Here is a 22,485-nt window from a genome sequence, read left to right as displayed (position 1 = left end):
TATTATACCATATGGTATTTTAAACTTAAAAGAATAAATTAAATACTAACATTAAAATATCCCTGTTAAATACAACTTTAAAAGTTCTATTAGACAATTTTGGAAGCCCAAGAATCAAATTCGTAATTTAACCTGAACAAAATCTATATCAAATATAGGCACATTAAATCAACCAAATAAGCATTTATTCTTGAAAATCTTTTTAACAATAATGACTAAAACTAGACCAACTGGATAGTTCGTCGGTCCCTCTAAAGGAACATGGGTAGTTCATTTGTGAATTGAGAGGTTATGATAAGCATCTGCTTTCAAATTAATTTCTATGTGTTTTCCGACACCAATATTATAGGATCAAAGCGACTGTCCTGTGAGATTAGTCGAGATGCACGTAAGTTACTCTAAACACTCACGAATATAAAATAATAATAATAATAATAACCACTGACACTAGACATGGAGTTGGCAAGTCATAGGTTTACCACTAGGGCATCACTCAATCTTTTTTGAGTGGAAACACGATTAAGAGAGAGCAGAGAAAAAGCAAACAGATAACAACTAGAGAAGGACAGGGCACATTTCCCATTTGAAATACAACAGTGAATGTATTTTATTGGCAAAAATCTAAATTTCACTACGTACCGTTTGGGAAAAATTGTTCATGACAAGCACACAAAATCTGAATTCTGAAGCCTGTGAATAATAATAAGATATGATACGTTTCCGAGGGAAAGTTAAGCCACTTTCTTCCTTTACTCTCTGTGGCTACTAGCGTCAGGTTTCCGAATGGCATCGGCTTGCTTGGCAATGGGGCATAGAAGAAGTCGATGTCGTGCGATCGGAAGAACAGTGTCAGAAAACTCCAAAGAATGTTGCTACTGCAAAAATTAAGAAGAGTGCACCACCCAAGTAGCCGACCTGATTGAAGGTAGAGTTAGTTGTTGCATCAATGATTCATAAAGCAAATAGCGCATTATATGAGAGAGAAGTTCAGGCTCATACCAGTTTTTCAGAAATGTAGTTGGCAAGAAATGCTCCTCCCAGAATGGCAATGGTAGTTGCAATTAGGTGCCCAGTAATAGCTCCCGTGGCCACACCCCATGGAGACTGTAGAGTGGACATTGAAAGAGAAATACATGGTTGAAAGCAAAAAAAGGGGAAAAAAAAGGAAAAGGAAGAAGCAGAAGAAGTGAAGACTCTGTTTTGCTTCTAAATGTAGAAAATCGCACCTGTGCAGCTCCAAGTGCAATGGTTGCGAGCATTGAGCGATCACCCCATTCCTAATATCAACAGAATATTTCAAACTTTGAGTACTTGCAAATGGGATTCTTTTAATGTAAACATATACTCGTAAAATCATAAGAGCTTGGGGGGAAGACTGTCCCTAGGAATTGTTTCATTCTAAGTTGACGAACCAATACGATATTCATTCATGTCTATTTACAAATATGATGCGAAGTTAATAGCCAGAGGGTGTATGTACATGCTTAAAAGAAAAGTACTTAGGTGCTCATCGATGAGCACCTAAGTATTGTTTGATACGTAACTCCTCAACGAACTTCCCCTCCTATTATGAATTTTCCACACACGAAAATAATAGGCTTTCATCGTACTTTTCTGCTGAAATAGTGATGATTAAAAATTACTCACGGCAAAAAATATAAGGCTGAACGACTTCCAGATGATTTCAAGGGATTCGAGAGCTGTTTTGAAACCTGAAAACAATCATTTAAGCTTTATCATAAGGTACTTGCATGTAAGAGGTGGACAGTCAGAAAGGGTATGTGTCAGTCACAGAGTCAGACAAATATGAAATATACTGCTTGAGACAATTTAGCAAAGAAGCAATACTTCAAGACAAAATTAAAAAATTTAAGGAAACAACCTAGAGAAAACTAACAACTGGGGATCTACCTTTTCTTTAACAAGCTCCTCTGCCTCGGCATATTCATCGAGTTCTGGGCCACTCTCATTACCATGTTTAGGAACACTAGCGGGAAGATCCCATGCATCTTTAATGGATTTGATACCAAAGAAAAATAGAAGAGTTACTGCTGCATATTCCCCAATTGGTAAGGCTACACAAATGACAGCGAGTAAATATCGTTAGGATTTGGGACCTAAGATTATGCATAGAAGAACTGAAGAAGTATTATTCATTATGAATGGGAAAGTCAAGTATATAATCGAATCTTTTAATAAACAAAAATCGCATCAGTTTCAACAATAAAGCTAATATCATATACCAGTACACATGGATTATGTTGCTGATGTCTCAGCAGAATCATATCTAGTACAACATAAAGAAAGAAGGGCCAAATTTATTGTCCTCACGGGGAAAGAAGCAGGAATAGTGGATATATTGATGGATATTTGAGACCAAAAAAAAAAAAAGGAGGAAGTTGTTCAAGAATTATGGAAAACATAAACTACATTAGTAGTTCTGTAATATAGCCAGATAAATCGCAAAAAGCAAAAACTATACTAATCAGGAATACACTAGCACACAACATGCTCTTCGTTTTGGTTAAAGTCAAAATTGACGCAAAGTCTAAAGTAGTTGAAAAAGTTAGAGCAGCTTCAGCTTACTTGTCTGGAACTGAGCAGGTACTGAGTGAAATATTCGTCCAATTATAACTGAGAGGACTGTCATAAGTGAAAGTGCTCCCATAGATCCTAACAGAACCTGCTCAACAACTCAATATACCTGAATAGAACTTTCAATTCCCAACCCACAGAATCAAGCCATAGAGAACAAAAGAAAAAGAAAAGAAGAAAGCATGGTACAACTGAAAAAATACTTAACCACAGAGAAAGAGAGAGAGGGTGAGAGAGGTTATACCAGTCCTTTCTTATATTGCATGGCCAAGAGTGCAGCAATGAAAAATGTCTGTCCAAAAGAGATGAGATATAAGCTGACATTACCATCATAATTCCAAGGGACTGTGATATTAAGAATGCTAGGAAGAGGAAGTAAAGCCACAAAACTGTAAACATTTTGAAAATTGTGAATAAATTGGTTACTTCACTTGATATTCGTTGAATTTTAATGTGGTTAGTTAAACAAGGTCAAATTTCAAGCTTCCAATCTTAGTTATTTAAATTGTTATGTTTTCATTGATCTCTATCTTCTTCTATGAATTATGTGGTTATGGACAGTCCTCCTACCAATCCTTGACGGAATCTCAGGTTTGATCAATAAAATAGAGTGATTCACTAATAGAACCAACCAGTGAAATGATGAAAAGAAGATACATGTAACCAAGCCCCTAGGCCTAGAAGATAATAGAGACAATATTCCAATGTAAAAAAGTCACCTTGTCACCAATTTCAGAGACAAATATTAATGAGAATGCAGCAGTGAATCCTGACTTCGCAACTGCTGCTAAGATTGATGAAGGCCCTCCTTTCACAAAGGCAATCAGCGAGAAGACTAAACTGCATCCAAATAGTACTAGCGCAATAGAAAGTGGATAAGGCAATCCATTTGGAGACTTCTCACTGCCAAAACATAGAAGATATATAAATGAGTCAAGAAGAAGATGAAGAGATATTGGTTCATACGAGAGCTCCAAATGTGTCCTGGACTCGCTAAATTGCAAAGTAGGCAACAGAATCAGTTTTACCCAACAGATTTTAGAAGTAAGATGTCGTTGACAACATCACCTCAGTGGAGCAGTGAGCACGATTACAGGGAAAAGTTAATAGGTTTATTTTACAGGCAACTAGTAGAAGTGTTAAGGATGAATAAACCACCACTCAACCCAAAAATTTAAGCTCATGGTTTGGGTAATTTTAATTCATTTATTAGATATCCAATAAGAAGCTCACACTAACTTTATGATGTGGCGTATTTTTATTGGTCGGTCTATTTCTATTGCTGCATCTAAATATGTTGTTTTATCCACTGAGACAAAAGCACTGTTTCAAATGAAGAACCACTAATAAGAAAAAAGCCATCGATTTATATTCAAGGGAGTGCGATGAATAAGGCGGATTCAGCCTGAAGAATCTTTTATAATAGAAATGAGTTGATCCTACTCTACTAAACTTTTTGAGCAGCTGAGAATATGCCACACTCCTTTGTACCAAGTGTTATTCTGTCAAAACTACAAATTGAATTGAAGTCTCAATAGCATTTTGATTTAAAATAATATTAAAAAATTTATTATTAGACGGACGTTCGATTTCGTAACCTTCCCTAGCTGGAAAATCGATTTGGTCTATAGAATGCATTTCACCATCAAAATTCAAGGTTAAATGTATCATAATTCATACCCAAGCCCTAGTCACAGAAATCGAAATTTTAACGCATCACCAATAAGTTTCAGTTTCAACTATGAAAAGTCAAAATAAAAAATGACGTAACTTACGTTTTAGAGGAACTACTATCTGCAGGCGCACTACTGGAAATTACATGCTGGTCCTCCTTTTCCTCCTCGTGCTTGTATCCATCGGATCCGATGCTTACATTCGAAGAATGTGCCCGGAGTTCACCAAACGTCCCGCTCAATCTCGTTACTCTTCTGCATCTCTCTGTAAGCAACATACTCATCACTCGCCCAATATGATTAATAAAATTAAGACAGTTAACGAAATAATCGTTCGTCAATTAGTAGAAGAAACCCTCAAAGAATCAGTTCCATTACACTATGAGTAACTAATCTTACTTATCATGCACAGTGTTCGGGAATTGCAATTCAAAACTAAAAAAGCTGAAAATTCGAAAGAAGCGGAGGAAATGTAAAAGAAGATTACGCGATGTTGATACAGTCTTTCCAGGTACACTGCCAGAAGCAGAACAACTTGGCAAAGAATCGAGCAAAGGCGAGAAGGGAAGCTTCTTCCCTCTTGAAACGAACGGCGACTGAACCACCAATCCCTGCATTTCTCGTTCCCTTTCCTTCCTATAACTTCATTTCTGCCCTACTGCAAACCATAATTCTCGCCGGCCGGCCGGCGGCGGTGGGACCGGGAAGAAGCTGCGAAAGTGAAGTTAAATCTCCACCAAGAATCCGTATAGGAGTGGGAGAGAGCTTGAGCTGCTGAGTTCCGAAGATTGCCACGTCGCAGTTGGAGAGATAAAATGGCAAGCCTGTCTCGGATTTGTAAAACCGAGCCTTGAGAAAACTGAACTTCTATGATACGACGTCGTTTCGACTGAGACCCTGCCCAAACTGTGGCATGGCAACCGCATTAATTGGTCTAGGCCCAATCAGTAATCCGGCCCATCATGTAAGATAATGGGCCTGGGCTTTATACAGGCCGTCCTGAATGGTGGATGGCTCACTTTCTTTTCGGCCCGTGAGCCACATTTAAATTTGGGCTATATTAACATCATATAAAATATAAATATACATATATATAATTTTTTTTCGTTGGTCAAATTATTACTATATTTCACAAATAGCATGCCTTTTTTTCAATATTTTCAGTTTTGGATTTTGAAATTTTTTTTTTTTTTTGTTTATTTCCAAATTTCTCTCAATTATACTTCAGTGAATTTTAGATTTTCAATTTTTAAGTACAACGAAAATAGGGAGAAGATTGGGGAAGATTGAACCTTCAATTTCAAAACATAAAATTGGTGTCTTATATGAGAATTATGTTCGTAATGGCTGAATTTAAACTTTGAATTGAATTAGAAAACACAGGAAACAGAAATTACCTTAATTTTATTTTGAGTACAACAAATGGGGGTGGGGGATTCAAATTCATGACTTATTGGTCAGGGAAAAATAATTTAACGCTGAACTAAATTCGTGTTATTGAAATTACCTTAATTTTTTGATTTTTTGATGTATGATTGAGACAACCAAATGAATAATAAATTGTAAATAAAAGGACTATTTGATATAATTTCCATAATGAGTGACTATTTTAGACGTTTAATGTGGCATTTTTCTAAAGCCATAGTCATGAGGTAAAGCATGGTTGGAATTTGTTATCCAAATAAGAAATCATGACATTATAAATGGGTTGGTGAACAATTTGAAATTGGATTAATTAACAAAATCAAAGCATCTACAAATTGGTTAATTTATTTATTTCCCATTCCATCTGTGAGCAACTTATAAAGCTAGTGGAATCAAGAAAATTAGAAAAGGAGTATACATGTTTGAATTTAATATGGATAACATTTCAAAGAAAAAAAAAGTTGAAATTGTCTTCTGCCTCGACATCATGAAATAACTTTTTTAAACCAACACTTCAAACGTGAGACGGTACAAATTAAGATTCTCCAATTCAAATTTATTAGAACCACAAATATATATATATATTTTTTTAAATTTATTTCAAAAGTTACTTCTCATGGTTCATCCCGGGATGAAAAGGGGAAATTTTAAGGTAGTTAAAATGGGTGGATGTCTATTTGTTCAATTAAAAAAAAAAAATATCTTATCCCCGATTTTTTTCCGTGTTTCAGAATACGGTTAACCAACATGTTAACTAATCGATTACGATAAATTGGATCGGATTTGCAATTTTAAAGTAATATACACCCACTAATACTCAGTATTCACAGATTGAACTCGATTGAGTTAAAATACTTTTTAGACATGGGTTCATATTTAAATTTATTCAACCTAAATAATTCTTATATAATGAATTTAACCCAATTCAATTATAAAATATTTTAGTTAAATTGATTCGGATCATCTGAATCATCCATTCAAAATATTGTATAACAAAAAAAGAATAAGAATTAATATCTTAAATATTTATCTCCGTATTTTTAGAGACTTAAACAGGGACAGCTCACAACATAGTTGTGCTGGCGGGATGTGTGGTCAGTGCAACACCATTATTATGTTTTGCAAATGCTCAATCCCTGCCTTTTCTTCAATCTTTGGGTTTTGATGGAAATTTACTCCCACTTTTTGTTTTCATTTTCTTTTTTGCCTTTTCAAAAATGACACAATTATGAAAAATAACTATTTTCTTTTTTGGAACATATTGTTATAAATAAATGAAATTGTGATTCAAAATTTGAATTTTCAGTTTAAATAATTTTTAGTGATCGTAGTCCCAATTTTAGTTCCTTTTTTAATTCAATTTTTTCAAAATATCTATTTTGATATTTTTACTTTAAATCTGATTCATTTTTGTTCTTATATTTTAACAAGTCCATTTATTAATTCTTTTCAAGAGATTATTTTGGTTTCTATTTACATCATTTTCTTAATTATGAGCCAATAAATAAAGATATAATAACTTCAAACTAACCAATTACAGATTTACCCCAAAAAAAATTAGAAATTATTCTATAAAACAAGCTGCCAAGCAACATTTAGTGAGAAGCATGATTCAAGGTTTCTTCAAAAGAAAGGTTGCACAATTGGATTAAGACTTCCACTTTGTAGAACAAAATTAGTTGTAAACCTAAACAAGATATCTTAGAAGGGAACTTAGTCAAAATCATTCTAGAATTTTTTCTTACTGACTTGCTTATCAACACAATGGGATCCAAATCATTTCCAATAGATTTTCTTTACAACCTTTTAGCTTTTTTTCCCCTATTGAGTTCAACAGTCGTGGGATAAGAGATTAAACTTTTGGGACGGTAATAAATGACTTATTCACTTAGTTATGTTTAGATTGACTCGAATAGATGGTAGAGTAATGAAGACACTAGTTCCTTCCATATTTTGGACCTTAGCTCTTTGCTAAGGGGGGCTAAAAATCCATAAATTATAAAATTTTGTACCTTCTTTTGTCTCGGTCCATGGTCTAAATGAGTCGCACATATACCCTGGGATCGATAAACTTTTGTATATAGGAGAAATTTTTGGTATTTGGATATTATTTGCATAAATGATTTGGTCAAACCATAAATTTATTTATATCAAATTTTATTCGGTCTCTAAATTTTTTCAAGGTCCTTTTCTTTTCAATGTGGGAACCTTAACATGTCCTCTTAAGATCGTGGCTCTTTTAGCTCATCGATCTTGGCCGGATCCCATTTTTGGACCGAATGCCTTGTTTGAGTTGGGCTCTGATACCATATTAATATTCATGTGGTTTCATCTGAAAACCAATTAGCAATGATAGGAGTAACTCATGTCTATTATAAATCATTGTATTTCAACGTGGGATCCTTAACCGTCTCTAACCTTTAAGTAGAAATTATTTTGGCTCATTGCACGCATTTAACATAATTATTAAAAAACAGTAATGTCTTTTATTATCTATCTCTAAATACAATACCTCACTTGATACAGATTTAAAACACAATTTCCTATCACATAAATTTTAAACTTTACTTCTTTTTTACTATTCTCACTATTCTTTTATATGGTTAAACGCTAAGTAAAAACACATTAAAAAGAGGTTATTGGTGTGTTAAACAGTTGAGAGTCTGAATTGGTCATTTATTTAATATATTTTATAAAGTTGTAATGTTATGATTTTTTTAAAAAAATAAAATAAATAAACTTTGAAAAATATTATCCAAAAAAGAATAAAATAAATAAATAATCTCACATCATATTGTCTCTCTCTTTGGAATTAAAAAAATTGTAGGCACGTGGGTGGGGAAAGAGGAACAGAAGACTTTGACTTTTGTTGTCATGTAGATATAGCCCTCTTGTCACAAAATGTTAATATTCTCCCTCTAGATTGTCCTCTTTCTCTCTCTCTACATATCTTATAATTTGATTCTCGATTTTAATAGGTCTGGTTCATTTTAAAAATTTTACTTTATTTTCGTTGGAGAGCAAATATGATCTATCACTTGGAGAAACAAGAAGAGAAGGTCCCACGTAACCTTTCCTCGATAAATTCGGACACGCATAGTGGCCAATCTATTCAGCTTGGACAGAGCAGTATCAAATAGCTCGGATAAATTAAACCACTAATGGCCTTGATCAAACTAGATGTTGAGGAGTCTCTCTCAACCGTTTATAACCACATAAATCTTTATGTGGGACCCACAAATTTGTTCCCGTAAATAGGAACTCATTGTCATACGTAGGGATTCCTCGACTTAAGAGCATATAAGCAGGATTCTTGCTTATTTAAGCGTCAGAGTGTATTTTCTTTTGTACATGTTCTCCATCACGAAGCTCGCTCCATATGGTTTGGTCTTATTCCACCTCACACGTGCTCTCGAGGTAGTTCAGGAGTTGATGTAAAAAGTTTTGTTTCTAAATTGTACAGAGAAATAAGCCAAAAAGACGTTTGAGTCTTGATTTTAATAAGTTTGAATTTATAAAATTTGAGACTATAAAGCTTGTTTGTATATAATTTGTTACTAGATTATAAGTAGAGAGAAATAGGTTATACAAATTGGAGTTATGTAACCAATGTTAAGGATTTGTAAATAGTTTGGGATTAGCAAATCCATAGTTGAAAATTAAAAGTTCTGAAAATTTAGTTTATTAATACTTGAAATTTTGCAAGCATTTCAAACAGAATCTTGACAACATGAGAAAATCGTTATTAAATATACATATTTGAAAGACAGATAAGAAAGCAAAAAACAGCTAAGGTATTCATTTCAATTATTACCATTTCTTAATTTCACAGCATAAAACCTTGTCCTGCATGTTGTATTTTCTTAAAATAATTTTAAATTTTAATGAAATATTCATTTTTAAAAATATTAACAAAATTGTCTTCTATAATATATGGCCAACTTAACTTATCTACTTTCTCATAAATATTTGTTTCTTTTCATGAATAGTAATTTATTTCATGAAATTTTTCACCACATGGTTTAAAAAAATATGATTTTATTTTATTTTTTTAATGGATATCACTTTTGATTAGAAAGTTGAAATAAGATAGGCTTGAATTTATCAAATTGAAAGCTACAAAATCTAATGGGAGAACAAAATAGATAGAAATAAAGAATGTAATGGTCAATTCATAGCCTTCATTAATTTTCCTCCAACCTAGGCCCATGAATGTAATGAATTTGTGGTTGGGGGGCATGGGATGAAAATGGATATGAAAATTCCATTTTCTTTGACTCTTTTTTCCCCCCCTAAAAGATCAATCTTGGAGAAATATATATTATTTTTTAATTCAAATGTTTATATATGGATAGATCTAAATAGATGAACATATTTGAAAGCCAAACCATAAGAGAAAGATAAGTTTGTCTATATATATTTTTAGTAATGTTAATACTTTTTTTAATAAATATATTTTATTAATAAAAAGTTAATATGAACAATATTGCACTGAGATGAGTCAATCAATTCATTTTCATGCTAAAAATGATACTTAAAATTTTTTAAGTCCACTGTATTTACATGGATAGCATAAAATAAATATATATTTTTTAAATATAGCAAAAATGTTGAAATTTTACAAAATAAAAAATAATCAAACTCAATTAAAATGTAATATATAGTCCAGTAAAATAGTCACATTTATCATTCATGCTATATTTTTGTTAAATAATTAAGATATATTAATTGATAAATTGGCAAATTGGGTCAAACTTTGATAAAACTATGGATCAAAATGAGAAGGGGGATTGCAAGATTGGTTTCATTAAAATAATACATTTAAAAAAAAATCAGGCAGATTTGGACCAATGTATGCCTAGACTTCTCATCAATTGAGTCAATTCTTTATTTTATAATAACAATCCCTGATTTAATGTATTTGAATAATCAATGGGCAATTATTGATGAACAAATTTCATGTGAACTTACAGTAATTCACACTCATAGCTTAATTATTTTTTTTTTCTTTTTTGGGAATTATATTTTTGAAAATTGCATGGTTTATATTGTAAAGAAATGCAAGTGTGACAAGAATCCCATTATGTGAGCCCCACTCTACAATTTTGGCAGAGTTATCTATTTTTTTATATTCTTCTGAACCTACGATTTATTTATTTATAATGAGATCCAAGAGAACTCTTTGTATATTCCCACGAATATGTTCTTGTATTTTTAGATTTATCTACAGAATAATTTGCCGTATTAATTAATTCCTTTTATACCTACGAGGATGTATTCTAAAAATAAATTATACCAAATTCATTAGTAAAAATATTGTTAAGAGGTCAAATCAAGTATAAATATATGTCTTGAGATACTCGTGTCCAAATTGGCTTACATTGAACTAAAAGGTAAAGCTCAACTCGAATATAATCTGAGAAGAAACCTATTTGAAAGTAAAAGGAAAAGGAAAGAAAAAGTTTCTTTGTCCATTTTAGTGGAGAAAAGCCAAACCTTAGATAAAATCCTCAACGAAAGAGAAAAAAGAAAAATAAAAGAAGTCAGATTTCACTGCAGGCCTAACGCATGTGCCCTAAATAAAGCTCTCCCACTTTTCTATCCTTCCTTATTATTATTTATTGTTATTGTTATTTTGTTTTTAAAATTAGTTGTTTTAATAATTTCTAGTGGACCCCACCGATCTGCTTTTCAAGATCTGATGATTAGGCAGACTCCTAAATCCGCCAATGTGGACCGTTTGATTTCGACATCACGAAGGGCTAGTGGCGAATGGCGATATAGATGTGATGACTTCGGAGTCGGCCACTTTTATTGGGCCCCGCGAGCTTTATGGGCCACGGGCTTCCTTGGGCCCACTCTTCAGGCCCATCATCCTCCGTGACACAAGCTTGATGTTATTATTCAATTTGCCAAATAATAAAAATATAGAAGGAGAAGGAGATGGAGATGGAGAGTCGTCTATCTTTGAGATGGACGGTTGAGATTTATTTATTTAGATTACATAAGAAATTTTATACACGCGGCTTTGCAATTGTAATCTGGAAACACGTGTGAATAGCAAATATAGGGAACGACGACGTTTCATTTGATCCCGCCGTTTGTGCGGAAAATTATGAGAGCCACCTGCACTAAAAAAGGAAAAAAAGAAAAAAGAAAAAAGAAAAGATTTGTCTGCATGGTGACTGGTGAGTGTTCAGCCATGACGTCATGTGATTAAGTACAGATAATCAACCTAATTTTCAGTGAAGCTCGATGATTATCTTTATTGGAGTGTTTTGACCGTTAAATAATAATAATTTAACAAACAATTACGATCTTTTTCTTTTTATATAAGTTTAAATATCTCTTTCAATTATTAATTCTTGAGCTCAAGGTGTTTTTTAGTCTTTAAACTTAAAAAGAGAAGAGAAAAAAAAACAATTGTTTTTTTAGAATTTCTACTTCCAATTTATGTCTTATTTAATACTTGGCAATAATACTTAGCTCAACCAGTCTACGTGACTTTAGTAGATACTCAATATCAAAATATTGATATGTATATTTATAATTATATCATCTATTTATTAAACAATTGACGAGAAAATAATAGGGAATGACTAAACTTAGACATTTTGAAAGTTCAATTTTATACTTGCTTTTAATTTCTCGATTTTCAAATTTCATATTTTAGTCTCTGAACCTGTATTGGAATTATTCATTAATTATATTAATACATATTTTAAGTTATGTGAGGCTTAACTTGTTAAATACGGTGCTAGCATCTTAATATTATTTTATTAAATTTTTCAAAAAGACCCAACAACATTCATATTTTATTAATATTTTCATTCACATCTTCGTAAGATTGAGAATTCACTTTTTCATCTACACCGACACTTAACATCTAGCTAATAACATGGTCATGGGTGAAATTGAAAACTAACACGTGGACCACTCCCACGAAGCCACGTGGACTTAGGCTATAGATCAGGCATGGAGGAAAAGCTATATCATACGATAAGTATGGTTCCTACCTTAAGCAGAGTTGCAAGGTATCTACTGATATTTTAAAAAGGACAATTCTATTATCAAAATACTCGTGTGGCAGTCAAAATATTCTCTCACTGACAAATATACTAGTGAGACTCTTTCCCAAATCTTCTCCCTACAAAGAAAGGAGTCAAACCATTGTTAGCTCACTATTAATTAAATCCAAGTCCTAACTTAAGCTTCGGATTACATTTAGTCTATCACCTTTCGAATCACTTCGATGAGGCTCTTTGGCCAGACTTTCGTAGGCACGTCACCTCATCCATAATCCGACCCCAACGGATATAATTTTCAATTACTTAATTTAAAAAAATCAAAGAGCAAGGACAAATTAGATAAAGAAATGTAAAACTGATTTTGGAAAAGTATAATAAAAGAAAAAAAGAGGGAGACGAAGCTTTGTTTGTTCATCAATGGTTTGAATATTAAACGCAAACGGAGGATTGGCATCGTGACTCCATTAACGACCATCGGCTTATATAAGAAACAGACAAAAGACAAATGGCGAAGAAAAAGAAAAAGAAAAAAAATTGCAGGAAAAACTTTCGAACTTTCTCTTCCAAGTTGAATCCATGGAACTCACAGTTCTCTCGTCTTTCTTTCCAACCACTTAAAATCAGCCCCCACTCTCCCCTACACAGATGCCAAACTATCGTCTCCTTTGTCGGCCATTTCTCCTTCGCCGAATGAGCTCTGCTTTTTGTTCTTCCCTATAATAATCTCTCCCAAGATCTCTCCATCCTCTTGTTTTGTTTTTTAACTTTAATTTTGGAGCAGAAAAGGCTTGGTTGGAGAATTTGGGGTTTCCGCTGGTGGATTTGATCAGTATGTAGCTGAATATAACATGAAAAAAGGGGGGGAATGATTTCTCTCTAATTTATCGCTATTTTCAGAGTGCCAAGTGTTCGATTACAGCCGCAAAGTGCTGGAGATTTTGATTATTTTTCTTTCTGCCCTTTATTTTTTTCCTGCCCAATTCATAAATTCGGCGTTTTCCCATTATTCCGCGCCCTGAATTTTAATCTCGATCTGTCCTTTTTCTTTGATTCATGAGTTCCATCTTCTTCAGCTTCTCGTCAGAAGATGTGAGTTGGAAGAAGACATGGCGGAATTGCTGTGTTTGTTACCCCCTTTTCGACGAGTGATGGCTGTGAGGTTTGTAAGTTTTCTTACTGATCCTTTTATTTGCATTCACTAAGAATTGAGTCTGAGTTTACGATTCTGTGCTGTTTTTAAATGCGTACTGCGGACTCTGTCGCTCTTTGAATCTGAAATGAACTTCCTAGGAACTTTAAGAATCCACTTTGTAAGGGGAATTTTCCTTTTTGTTTCTTTCTTTTTGTTAAAGTGATATTTGTTTTTATTCGGCAATGCTGTTTGACATGATAATGGCTTCCTCAGGTGCTAAGTTGCTGGATCTTCATGTAGTTTTGGTGGAGGCAATGGTTGTTAATATGGTTACAGATGTTGTCAAGTCAAGGGGAGGATTTTTAGTAAGGTTTTTTGGATTTTGGCTTTCAATCACTCTTCTCTTTTGTACTACACAAGGGTTGAACTTAGAAGGGCTGTCCCTTTTGGAGCTGAAAAAGACTTTTAAGGATGAATTTGATAGTTTGAAGAACTGGAATCCCACGGACCAGACACCGTGCAGTTGGATCGGTGTGAAATGCACTGCTGGTGAAGCTCCGTTCGTATGGTCACTCAACTTGAAGTCGAAGAATCTTTCTGGATCTCTAAACCCTGCTATCGGTAAATTGATTCACTTAACTTATCTTGATCTCTCTTACAATGAGTTCACCGGAAATATTCCCAAAGAGATTGGTAATTGTTCAGGTCTAGAATACCTTTCTCTTAATAACAACATGTTTGATGGGAAAATCCCACCTGAATTGGGGAAGCTTTCTTCCTTGAGGAGTTTGAATATTTGTAACAATAGACTAAGTGGTTCGATCCCTGAAGAGCTCGGGAATTTATCATCACTAGTAGAGTTTGTGGCGTATACCAACCAGCTCACCGGCCCGTTGCCTCGTTCTATTGGGAATCTCAAGAATCTGAGGAGGTTTAGGGCTGGACAGAATACTATTTCTGGAAGCATACCTTCCGAAATAAGTGGGTGCCAGAGTCTTAATATGCTTGGCCTGGCTCAAAATGAGATAGGAGGGGAACTACCAAAGGAGCTTGGGATGCTTTATAACCTAACCGAGTTGATTCTTTGGAATAACCAGTTTTCTGGTATTATTCCTGAGGAGCTCGGGAACTGTACGAGCCTCGAGGTTCTTGCGCTGTATGCAAATGAGCTGGTTGGCCCCATACCCAAGGCATTGGGGAATCTCAGATTTCTGAAGAAGTTGTATTTGTACAGGAATCAGCTTAATGGGACCATTCCAAAGGAAATTGGTAATCTTTCGCTGGTTGAAGAAATTGATTTCTCAGAGAACTCTTTAACTGGTGATATCCCCTCAGAGTTAAGTAAGATTAAGGGTTTGCGCTTGCTTTTCCTCTTCAAAAACCTGCTGACTGGTGTTATACCAAATGAATTCAGCACCTTGAGTAACTTGACACGGCTCGATCTATCGATTAACGATCTTAGAGGACCTATACCATTTGGTTTCCAATATTTCACTAAGATGGTACAACTGCAGCTTTTTGATAACTCTCTCAGTGGTAGTATTCCTTCAGGGCTCGGACGTTACAGCCGGCTTTGGGTAGTTGATTTTTCAGTAAACAACCTAACCGGGACGATTCCTTCTCACCTTTGTCATCATTCTAATCTGAGCATATTGAATTTGGAGTCTAACAAGCTGTATGGAAACATTCCTCCTGGAATCCTGAACTGTAAATCACTGGTGCAACTTCGTCTCGGCGGGAACATGCTTACCGGGGCATTTCCATCAGAGCTTTGCAACTTGGAGAACCTTTCTGCCATTGAATTGGGCCAGAATAAATTCAGTGGTCCAATTCCGCTGGATATTGGAAGATGTCTACAGTTGCAAAGGCTTCACATTGCGAACAATTTCTTCACATCTAACTTACCAAAAGAAATTGGAAACCTCACTAAGTTGGTCACTTTCAATGTTTCATCTAATCGGCTCACTGGTCAGTTACCACTTGAATTTTTCAACTGTAAGATGCTTCAACGACTCGATCTCAGCCACAATGCCTTTACAGGCTCTTTACCGAATGAGATCGGTTCCCTTTCGCAACTGGAGCTTCTCATCCTTTCTGGAAATAAGTTCTCAGGAAACATACCTGCAGGACTGGGAAACATCTCCCGTGTGACAGAGTTACAGATCGGCGGTAACTCATTTTCTGGTGAAATTCCAAAGGAGTTGGGCTCCCTTTTAAGCTTGCAGATTTCAATGGATCTCAGTTACAATAATCTAACTGGGAGAATACCCCCAGAGCTTGGAAAACTTTATCTTCTGGAAGTTCTCCTTCTCAATAACAACCATTTGACTGGACAAATTCCTACCGAGTTTGACAACCTTTCTAGTTTATCAATCTGCAACTTCTCCTACAATGACCTTACCGGGCCGATACCTTTGATACCATTGTTTCAGAACATGGGCATCGATAGCTTTACGGGCAACGACGGACTTTGTGGCGGACCTCTTGGTGATTGCAATGTGGATTTTTCTTCTCATACTACACAATCGGAAAGTGCAAATACGTCACGTGGTAAAATCATCACAGGAGTTGCTTCTGCTATAGGTGGGATCTCTCTCGTTCTAATTGTGATTATTTTGCATTACATGAGACGTCCACATGAATCTTCTTCGATGCCGAATAAGGAGATGTCGTCCTCTGACTCGGATTTTTACTTACCTCCCAAGGAGGGATTTACTTTCCATGATCTGGTTGAAGTCACAAATAACTTTCACGACAGCTATATTATTGGAAAGGGTGCTTGTGGAACAGTTTATAAAGCCGTGGTTCATACCGGACAGATTATCGCAGTTAAGAGGTTGGCATCAAACAGGGAAGGGAACAACATTGAGAACAGTTTCCAGGCCGAAATTTTGACCCTCGGAAAGATAAGGCATCGAAATATTGTTAAGCTTTATGGATACTGCTACCACCAAGGTTCCAATCTGCTCCTTTATGAATACATGGCAAAGGGTAGTTTAGGGGAACTAATTCATGGGTCCTCTCGTTGCTTGGATTGGCCAACTCGGTTCACGATCGCTGTTGGGGCTGCAGAAGGTCTTGCATATTTGCATCATGACTGCAAACCGAAGATAGTTCACCGAGATATCAAGTCGAATAATATTCTTCTCGATGATCACTTTGAAGCCCATGTTGGTGATTTCGGTCTTGCAAAAGTGATTGACATGCCTCATTCTAAATCGATGTCAGCAGTTGCAGGATCGTATGGATACATCGCTCCTGGTAAGCTCTTCTTTAATAACCCAAATATCAAAATTTTTGACATCCATGTGAATATTATTATTACGATCAAATGTTGAACTTTTGTTTAAGACTTCAAATTAAAACATGACATTTTCATCTTGCAAACTTGGATTCTTCTGAAACCTTGAAGCATACCTCCTCTCTTTTTTTGGCTGCAGAATATGCTTACTCTATGAAGGTTACAGAAAAATGTGACATTTATAGTTTTGGGGTGGTTCTTCTTGAGTTGTTAACTGGGAAAACTCCTGTACAGCCATTAGATCAGGGAGGGGATCTTGTAACATGGGTGAAAAATTTCATCCGCGACCATTCATACACGTCGAGAATATTTGATTCTCGGTTGAATCTTCAAGACAGAAGTATCATCGATCACATGATGGCGGTACTAAGAATCGCTTTAATGTGCACAAGTATGTCTCCTTTCGACCGACCATCTATGCGGGACGTTGTGTCGATGCTTATAGAGTCTAACGAGCAAGAAGTCAATTTCATTCCATCTCCGGATTCCGACCTTCCCCTCAAAGATAATACCATATGACAGTACAGTATAATCCATTATTGGAAGTTTCATCAGATGCCTAAAGATTGCTAGTTACTGATATGTTCCCCCTGATTTTTTTACAGGAAATTGATTGGTTTCATAGTTTTCTTCTTCTTCTTCTTCTTCTTCTTCTTCTTCTTCTTCTTCCTTTAGAAAAATGTCCATTGAGTTAACTTATCAGTTATTGGGGCTGGGGGCAATTGGGTAAAGATAGGTATTTTCTCCAATTCTGTATTTTTGTGAAAGAAACTAAAACAGTTTTTATGTACAGTTGGTAATACCATTGTTCTGTATGTAAAACATCAGTGTTATCAATAAAAGTAAAAAATTCTGTCATCGTTCGATCCTACTACATTTGACATCGAAGAACTCTATGAATATTTAATATCTTAAATAGGTGGCCTCCACGATTTATATTCATGTTTCGATATTGGAATTTAATAGAGGTTGAAGTCGGTCTTAAAGAAACTAAAGTGCAGTGACTATGAAACTCTATTTACAAGTCAAGAATTTGATATGGAAGATTTGGCGTGAGAATGAGAATGGCCTAAGAAAAAGGTGCTAGTGAACAGAGTACTTTTTGACTTTCTATTTGGTTAAAAGCAAAGTTCCATATTGAAAATTTAGGGCAGATCAAAAGGGACCATCAGAGTCATTTGTATCCATAAAAAAAAAAAAAAAAAAAAAAAAAAATTGGGGTGAATTCTTCTGTGGCCCTTCTATTTGAAAATAGATTTTCTTTACAACCTTTTAGCTTTTTTTCCCCTATTGAGTTCAACAGTCGTGGGATAAGAGATTAAACTTTTGGGACGGTAATAAATGACTTATTCACTTAGTTATGTTTAGATTGACTCGAATAGATGGTAGAGTAATGAAGACACTAGTTCCTTCCATATTTTGGACCTTAGCTCTTTGCTAAGGGGGGCTAAAAATCCATAAATTATAAAATTTTGTACCTTCTTTTGTCTCGGTCCATGGTCTAAATGAGTCGCACATATACCCTGGGATCGATAAACTTTTTGTATATAGGAGAAATTTTTGGTATTTGGATATTATTTGCATAAATGATTTGGTCAAACCATAAATTTATTTATATCAAATTTTATTCGGTCTCTAAATTTTTTCAAGGTCCTTTTCTTTTCAATGTGGGAACCTTAACATGTCCTCTTAAGATCGTGGCTCTTTTAGCTCATCGATCTTGGCCGGATCCCATTTTTGGACCGAATGCCTTGTTTGAGTTGGGCTCTGATACCATATTAATATTCATGTGGTTTCATCTGAAAACCAATTAGCAATGATAGGAGTAGCTCATGTCTATTATAAATCATTGTATTTCAACGTGGGATCCTTAACCGTCTCTAACCTTTAAGTAGAAATTATTTTGGCTCATTGCACGCATTTAACATAATTATTAAAAAACAGTAATGTCTTTTATTATCTATCTCTAAATACAATACCTCACTTGATACAGATTTAAAACACAATTTCCTATCACATAAATTTTAAACTTTACTTCTTTTTTTACTATTCTCACTATTCTTTTATATGGTTAAACGCTAAGTAAAAACACATTAAAAAGAGGTTATTGGTGTGTTAAACAGTTGAGAGTCTGAATTGGTCATTTATTTAATATATTTTATAAAGTTGTAATGTTATGATTTTTTTAAAAAAATAAAATAAATAAACTTTGAAAAATATTATCCAAAAAAGAATAAAATAAATAAATAATCTCACATCATATTGTCTCTCTCTTTGGAATTAAAAAAATTGTAGGCACGTGGGTGGGGAAAGAGGAACAGAAGACTTTGACTTTTGTTGTCATGTAGATATAGCCCTCTTGTCACAAAATGTTAATATTCTCCCTCTAGATTGTCCTCTTTCTCTCTCTCTACATATCTTATAATTTGATTCTCGATTTTAATAGGTCTGGTTCATTTTAAAAATTTTACTTTATTTTCGTTGGAGAGCAAATATGATCTATCACTTGGAGAAACAAGAAGAGAAGGTCCCACGTAACCTTTCCTCGATAAATTCGGACACGCATAGTGGCCAATCTATTCAGCTTGGACAGAGCAGTATCAAATAGCTCGGATAAATTAAACCACTAATGGCCTTGATCAAACTAGATGTTGAGGAGTCTCTCTCAACCGTTTATAACCACATAAATCTTTATGTGGGACCCACAAATTTGTTCCCGTAAATAGGAACTCATTGTCATACGTAGGGATTCCTCGACTTAAGAGCATATAAGCAGGATTCTTGCTTATTTAAGCGTCAGAGTGTATTTTCTTTTGTACATGTTCTCCATCACGAAGCTCGCTCCATATGGTTTGGTCTTATTCCACCTCACACGTGCTCTCGAGGTAGTTCAGGAGTTGATGTAAAAAGTTTTGTTTCTAAATTGTACAGAGAAATAAGCCAAAAAGACGTTTGAGTCTTGATTTTAATAAGTTTGAATTTATAAAATTTGAGACTATAAAGCTTGTTTGTATATAATTTGTTACTAGATTATAAGTAGAGAGAAATAGGTTATACAAATTGGAGTTATGTAACCAATGTTAAGGATTTGTAAATAGTTTGGGATTAGCAAATCCATAGTTGAAAATTAAAAGTTCTGAAAATTTAGTTTATTAATACTTGAAATTTTGCAAGCATTTCAAACAGAATCTTGACAACATGAGAAAATCGTTATTAAATATACATATTTGAAAGACAGATAAGAAAGCAAAAAACAGCTAAGGTATTCATTTCAATTATTACCATTTCTTAATTTTCACAGCATAAAACCTTGTCCTGCATGTTGTATTTTCTTAAAATAATTTTAAATTTTTAATGAAATATTCATTTTTTAAAAATATTAACAAAATTGTCTTCTATAATATATGGCCAACTTAACTTATCTACTTTCTCATAAATATTTGTTTCTTTTCATGAATAGTAATTTATTTCATGAAATTTTTCACCACATGGTTAAAAAAATATGATTTTATTTTATTTTTTTAATGGATATCACTTTTGATTAGAAAGTTGAAATAAGATAGGCTTGAATTTATCAAATTGAAAGCTACAAAATCTAATGGGAGAACAAAATAGATAGAAATAAAGAATGTAATGGTCAATTCATAGCCTTCATTAATTTTCCTCCAACCTAGGCCCATGAATGTAATGAATTTGTGGTTGGGGGGCATGGGATGAAAATGGATATGAAAATTCCATTTTCTTTGACTCTTTTTTCCCCCCCTAAAAGATCAATCTTGGAGAAATATATATTATTTTTTTAATTCAAATGTTTATATATGGATAGATCTAAATAGATGAACATATTTGAAAGCCAAACCATAAGAGAAAGATAAGTTTGTCTATATATATTTTTAGTAATGTTAATACTTTTTTTAATAAATATATTTTATTAATAAAAAGTTAATATGAACAATATTGCACTGAGATGAGTCAATCAATTCATTTTCATGCTAAAAATGATACTTAAATTTTTTAAGTCCACTGTATTTACATGGATAGCATAAAATAAAATATATTTTTTAAATATAGCAAAAATGTTGAAATTTTACAAAATAAAAAATAATCAAACTCAATTAAAATGTAATATATAGTCCAGTAAAATAGTCACATTTATCATTCATGCTATATTTTTGTTAAATAATTAAGATATATTAATTGATAAATTGGCAATTGGGTCAAACTTTGATAAAACTATGGATCAAAATGAGAAGGGGGATTGCAAGATTGGTTTCATTAAAATAATACATTTAAAAAAAAATCAGGCAGATTTGGACCAATGTATGCCTAGACTTCTCATCAATTGAGTCAATTCTTTATTTTATAATAACAATCCCTGATTTAATGTATTTGAATAATCAATGGGCAATTATTGATGAACAAATTTCATGTGAACTTACAGTAATTCACACTCATAGCTTAATTATTTTTTTTTTCTTTTTTGGGAATTATATTTTTGAAAATTGCATGGTTTATATTGTAAAGAAATGCAAGTGTGACAAGAATCCCATTATGTGAGCCCCACTCTACAATTTTGGCAGAGTTATCTATTTTTTTATATTCTTCTGAACCTACGATTTATTTATTTATAATGAGATCCAAGAGAACTCTTTGTATATTCCCACGAATATGTTCTTGTATTTTTAGATTTATCTACAGAATAATTTGCCGTATTAATTAATTCCTTTTATACCTACGAGGATGTATTCTAAAAATAAATTATACCAAATTCATTAGTAAAAATATTGTTAAGAGGTCAAATCAAGTATAAATATATGTCTTGAGATACTCGTGTCCAAATTGGCTTACATTGAACTAAAAGGTAAAGCTCAACTCGAATATAATCTGAGAAGAAACCTATTTGAAAGTAAAAAGGAAAAGGAAAGAAAAAGTTTCTTTGTCCATTTTAGTGGAGAAAAGCCAAACCTTAGATAAAATCCTCAACGAAAGAGAAAAAGAAAAATAAAAGAAGTCAGATTTCACTGCAGGCCTAACGCATGTGCCCTAAATAAAGCTCTCCCACTTTTCTATCCTTCCTTATTATTATTTATTGTTATTGTTATTTGTTTTTAAAATTAGTTGTTTTAATAATTTCTAGTGGACCCCACCGATCTGCTTTTCAAGATCTGATGATTAGGCAGACTCCTAAATCCGCCAATGTGGACCGTTTGATTTCGACATCACGAAGGGCTAGTGGCGAATGGCGATATAGATGTGATGACTTCGGAGTCGGCCACTTTTATTGGGCCCCGCGAGCTTTATGGGCACGGGCTTCCTTGGGCCCACTCTTCA

General features: G+C 33.9%; 2 protein-coding genes across 3 annotated transcripts; one reads left to right on the top strand and one right to left on the bottom strand.

The window, feature by feature from the left end:
• Positions 1-556: 556 nt before the first annotated feature.
• On the bottom strand, positions 557-5,088 carry LOC148207566 (protein PAM71-homolog, chloroplastic-like). The gene is given in 11 exon segments (XM_088118414.1): positions 557-915; positions 1,000-1,104; positions 1,227-1,277; positions 1,648-1,688; positions 1,691-1,712; positions 1,912-2,075; positions 2,587-2,683; positions 2,840-2,887; positions 3,315-3,498; positions 4,371-4,533; positions 4,756-5,088. Coding segments are annotated over 11 exon segments (1,071 nt in total). The 5' UTR covers positions 4,886-5,088; the 3' UTR covers positions 557-849.
• An 8,112-nt stretch (positions 5,089-13,200) lies between these two features.
• LOC111016044 (uncharacterized) lies at positions 13,201-18,012 on the top strand. 2 transcript variants are annotated; one of them, XM_022291291.2, is made up of 3 exons: positions 13,201-13,880; positions 14,127-17,114; positions 17,294-18,012. In XM_022291291.2, exons 2-3 carry the CDS (start codon positions 14,168-14,170, stop codon positions 17,671-17,673), a joined length of 3,327 nt encoding a protein of 1,108 aa, XP_022146983.1. In that variant the 5' UTR covers positions 13,201-13,880; positions 14,127-14,167; the 3' UTR covers positions 17,674-18,012. The 2 variants fall into 2 exon arrangements, with proteins under 2 accessions (XP_022146983.1, XP_022146982.1); XM_022291290.2 differs by having other exon boundaries at positions 13,201-13,884.
• The last annotated feature ends 4,473 nt before the right edge of the window (positions 18,013-22,485 follow it).

This window comes from Momordica charantia, unplaced genomic scaffold, assembly GCF_013281855.1.
Source record: "Momordica charantia cultivar OHB3-1 unplaced genomic scaffold, Mcharantia_2.0 BLBB01000136.1, whole genome shotgun sequence".
NCBI classification, from domain to species: domain Eukaryota; kingdom Viridiplantae; phylum Streptophyta; class Magnoliopsida; order Cucurbitales; family Cucurbitaceae; genus Momordica; species Momordica charantia.
The sequence above is the reverse complement of the archived record's forward strand: the minus strand, read 5'-3'. Positions and strand labels throughout refer to the sequence as shown.

Excerpts from the sequence above, each read along its gene's own strand:
- LOC111016044 (XM_022291291.2), top strand. The coding sequence starts at position 14,168 with ATGGTTGTTAATATGGTTACAGATGTTGTCAAGTCAAGGGGAGGATTT. Across the intron at positions 17,115-17,293 it reads GTATGGATACATCGCTCCTG|AATATGCTTACTCTATGAAG; the intron begins GTAAGCTCTTCT and ends TTTTGGCTGCAG.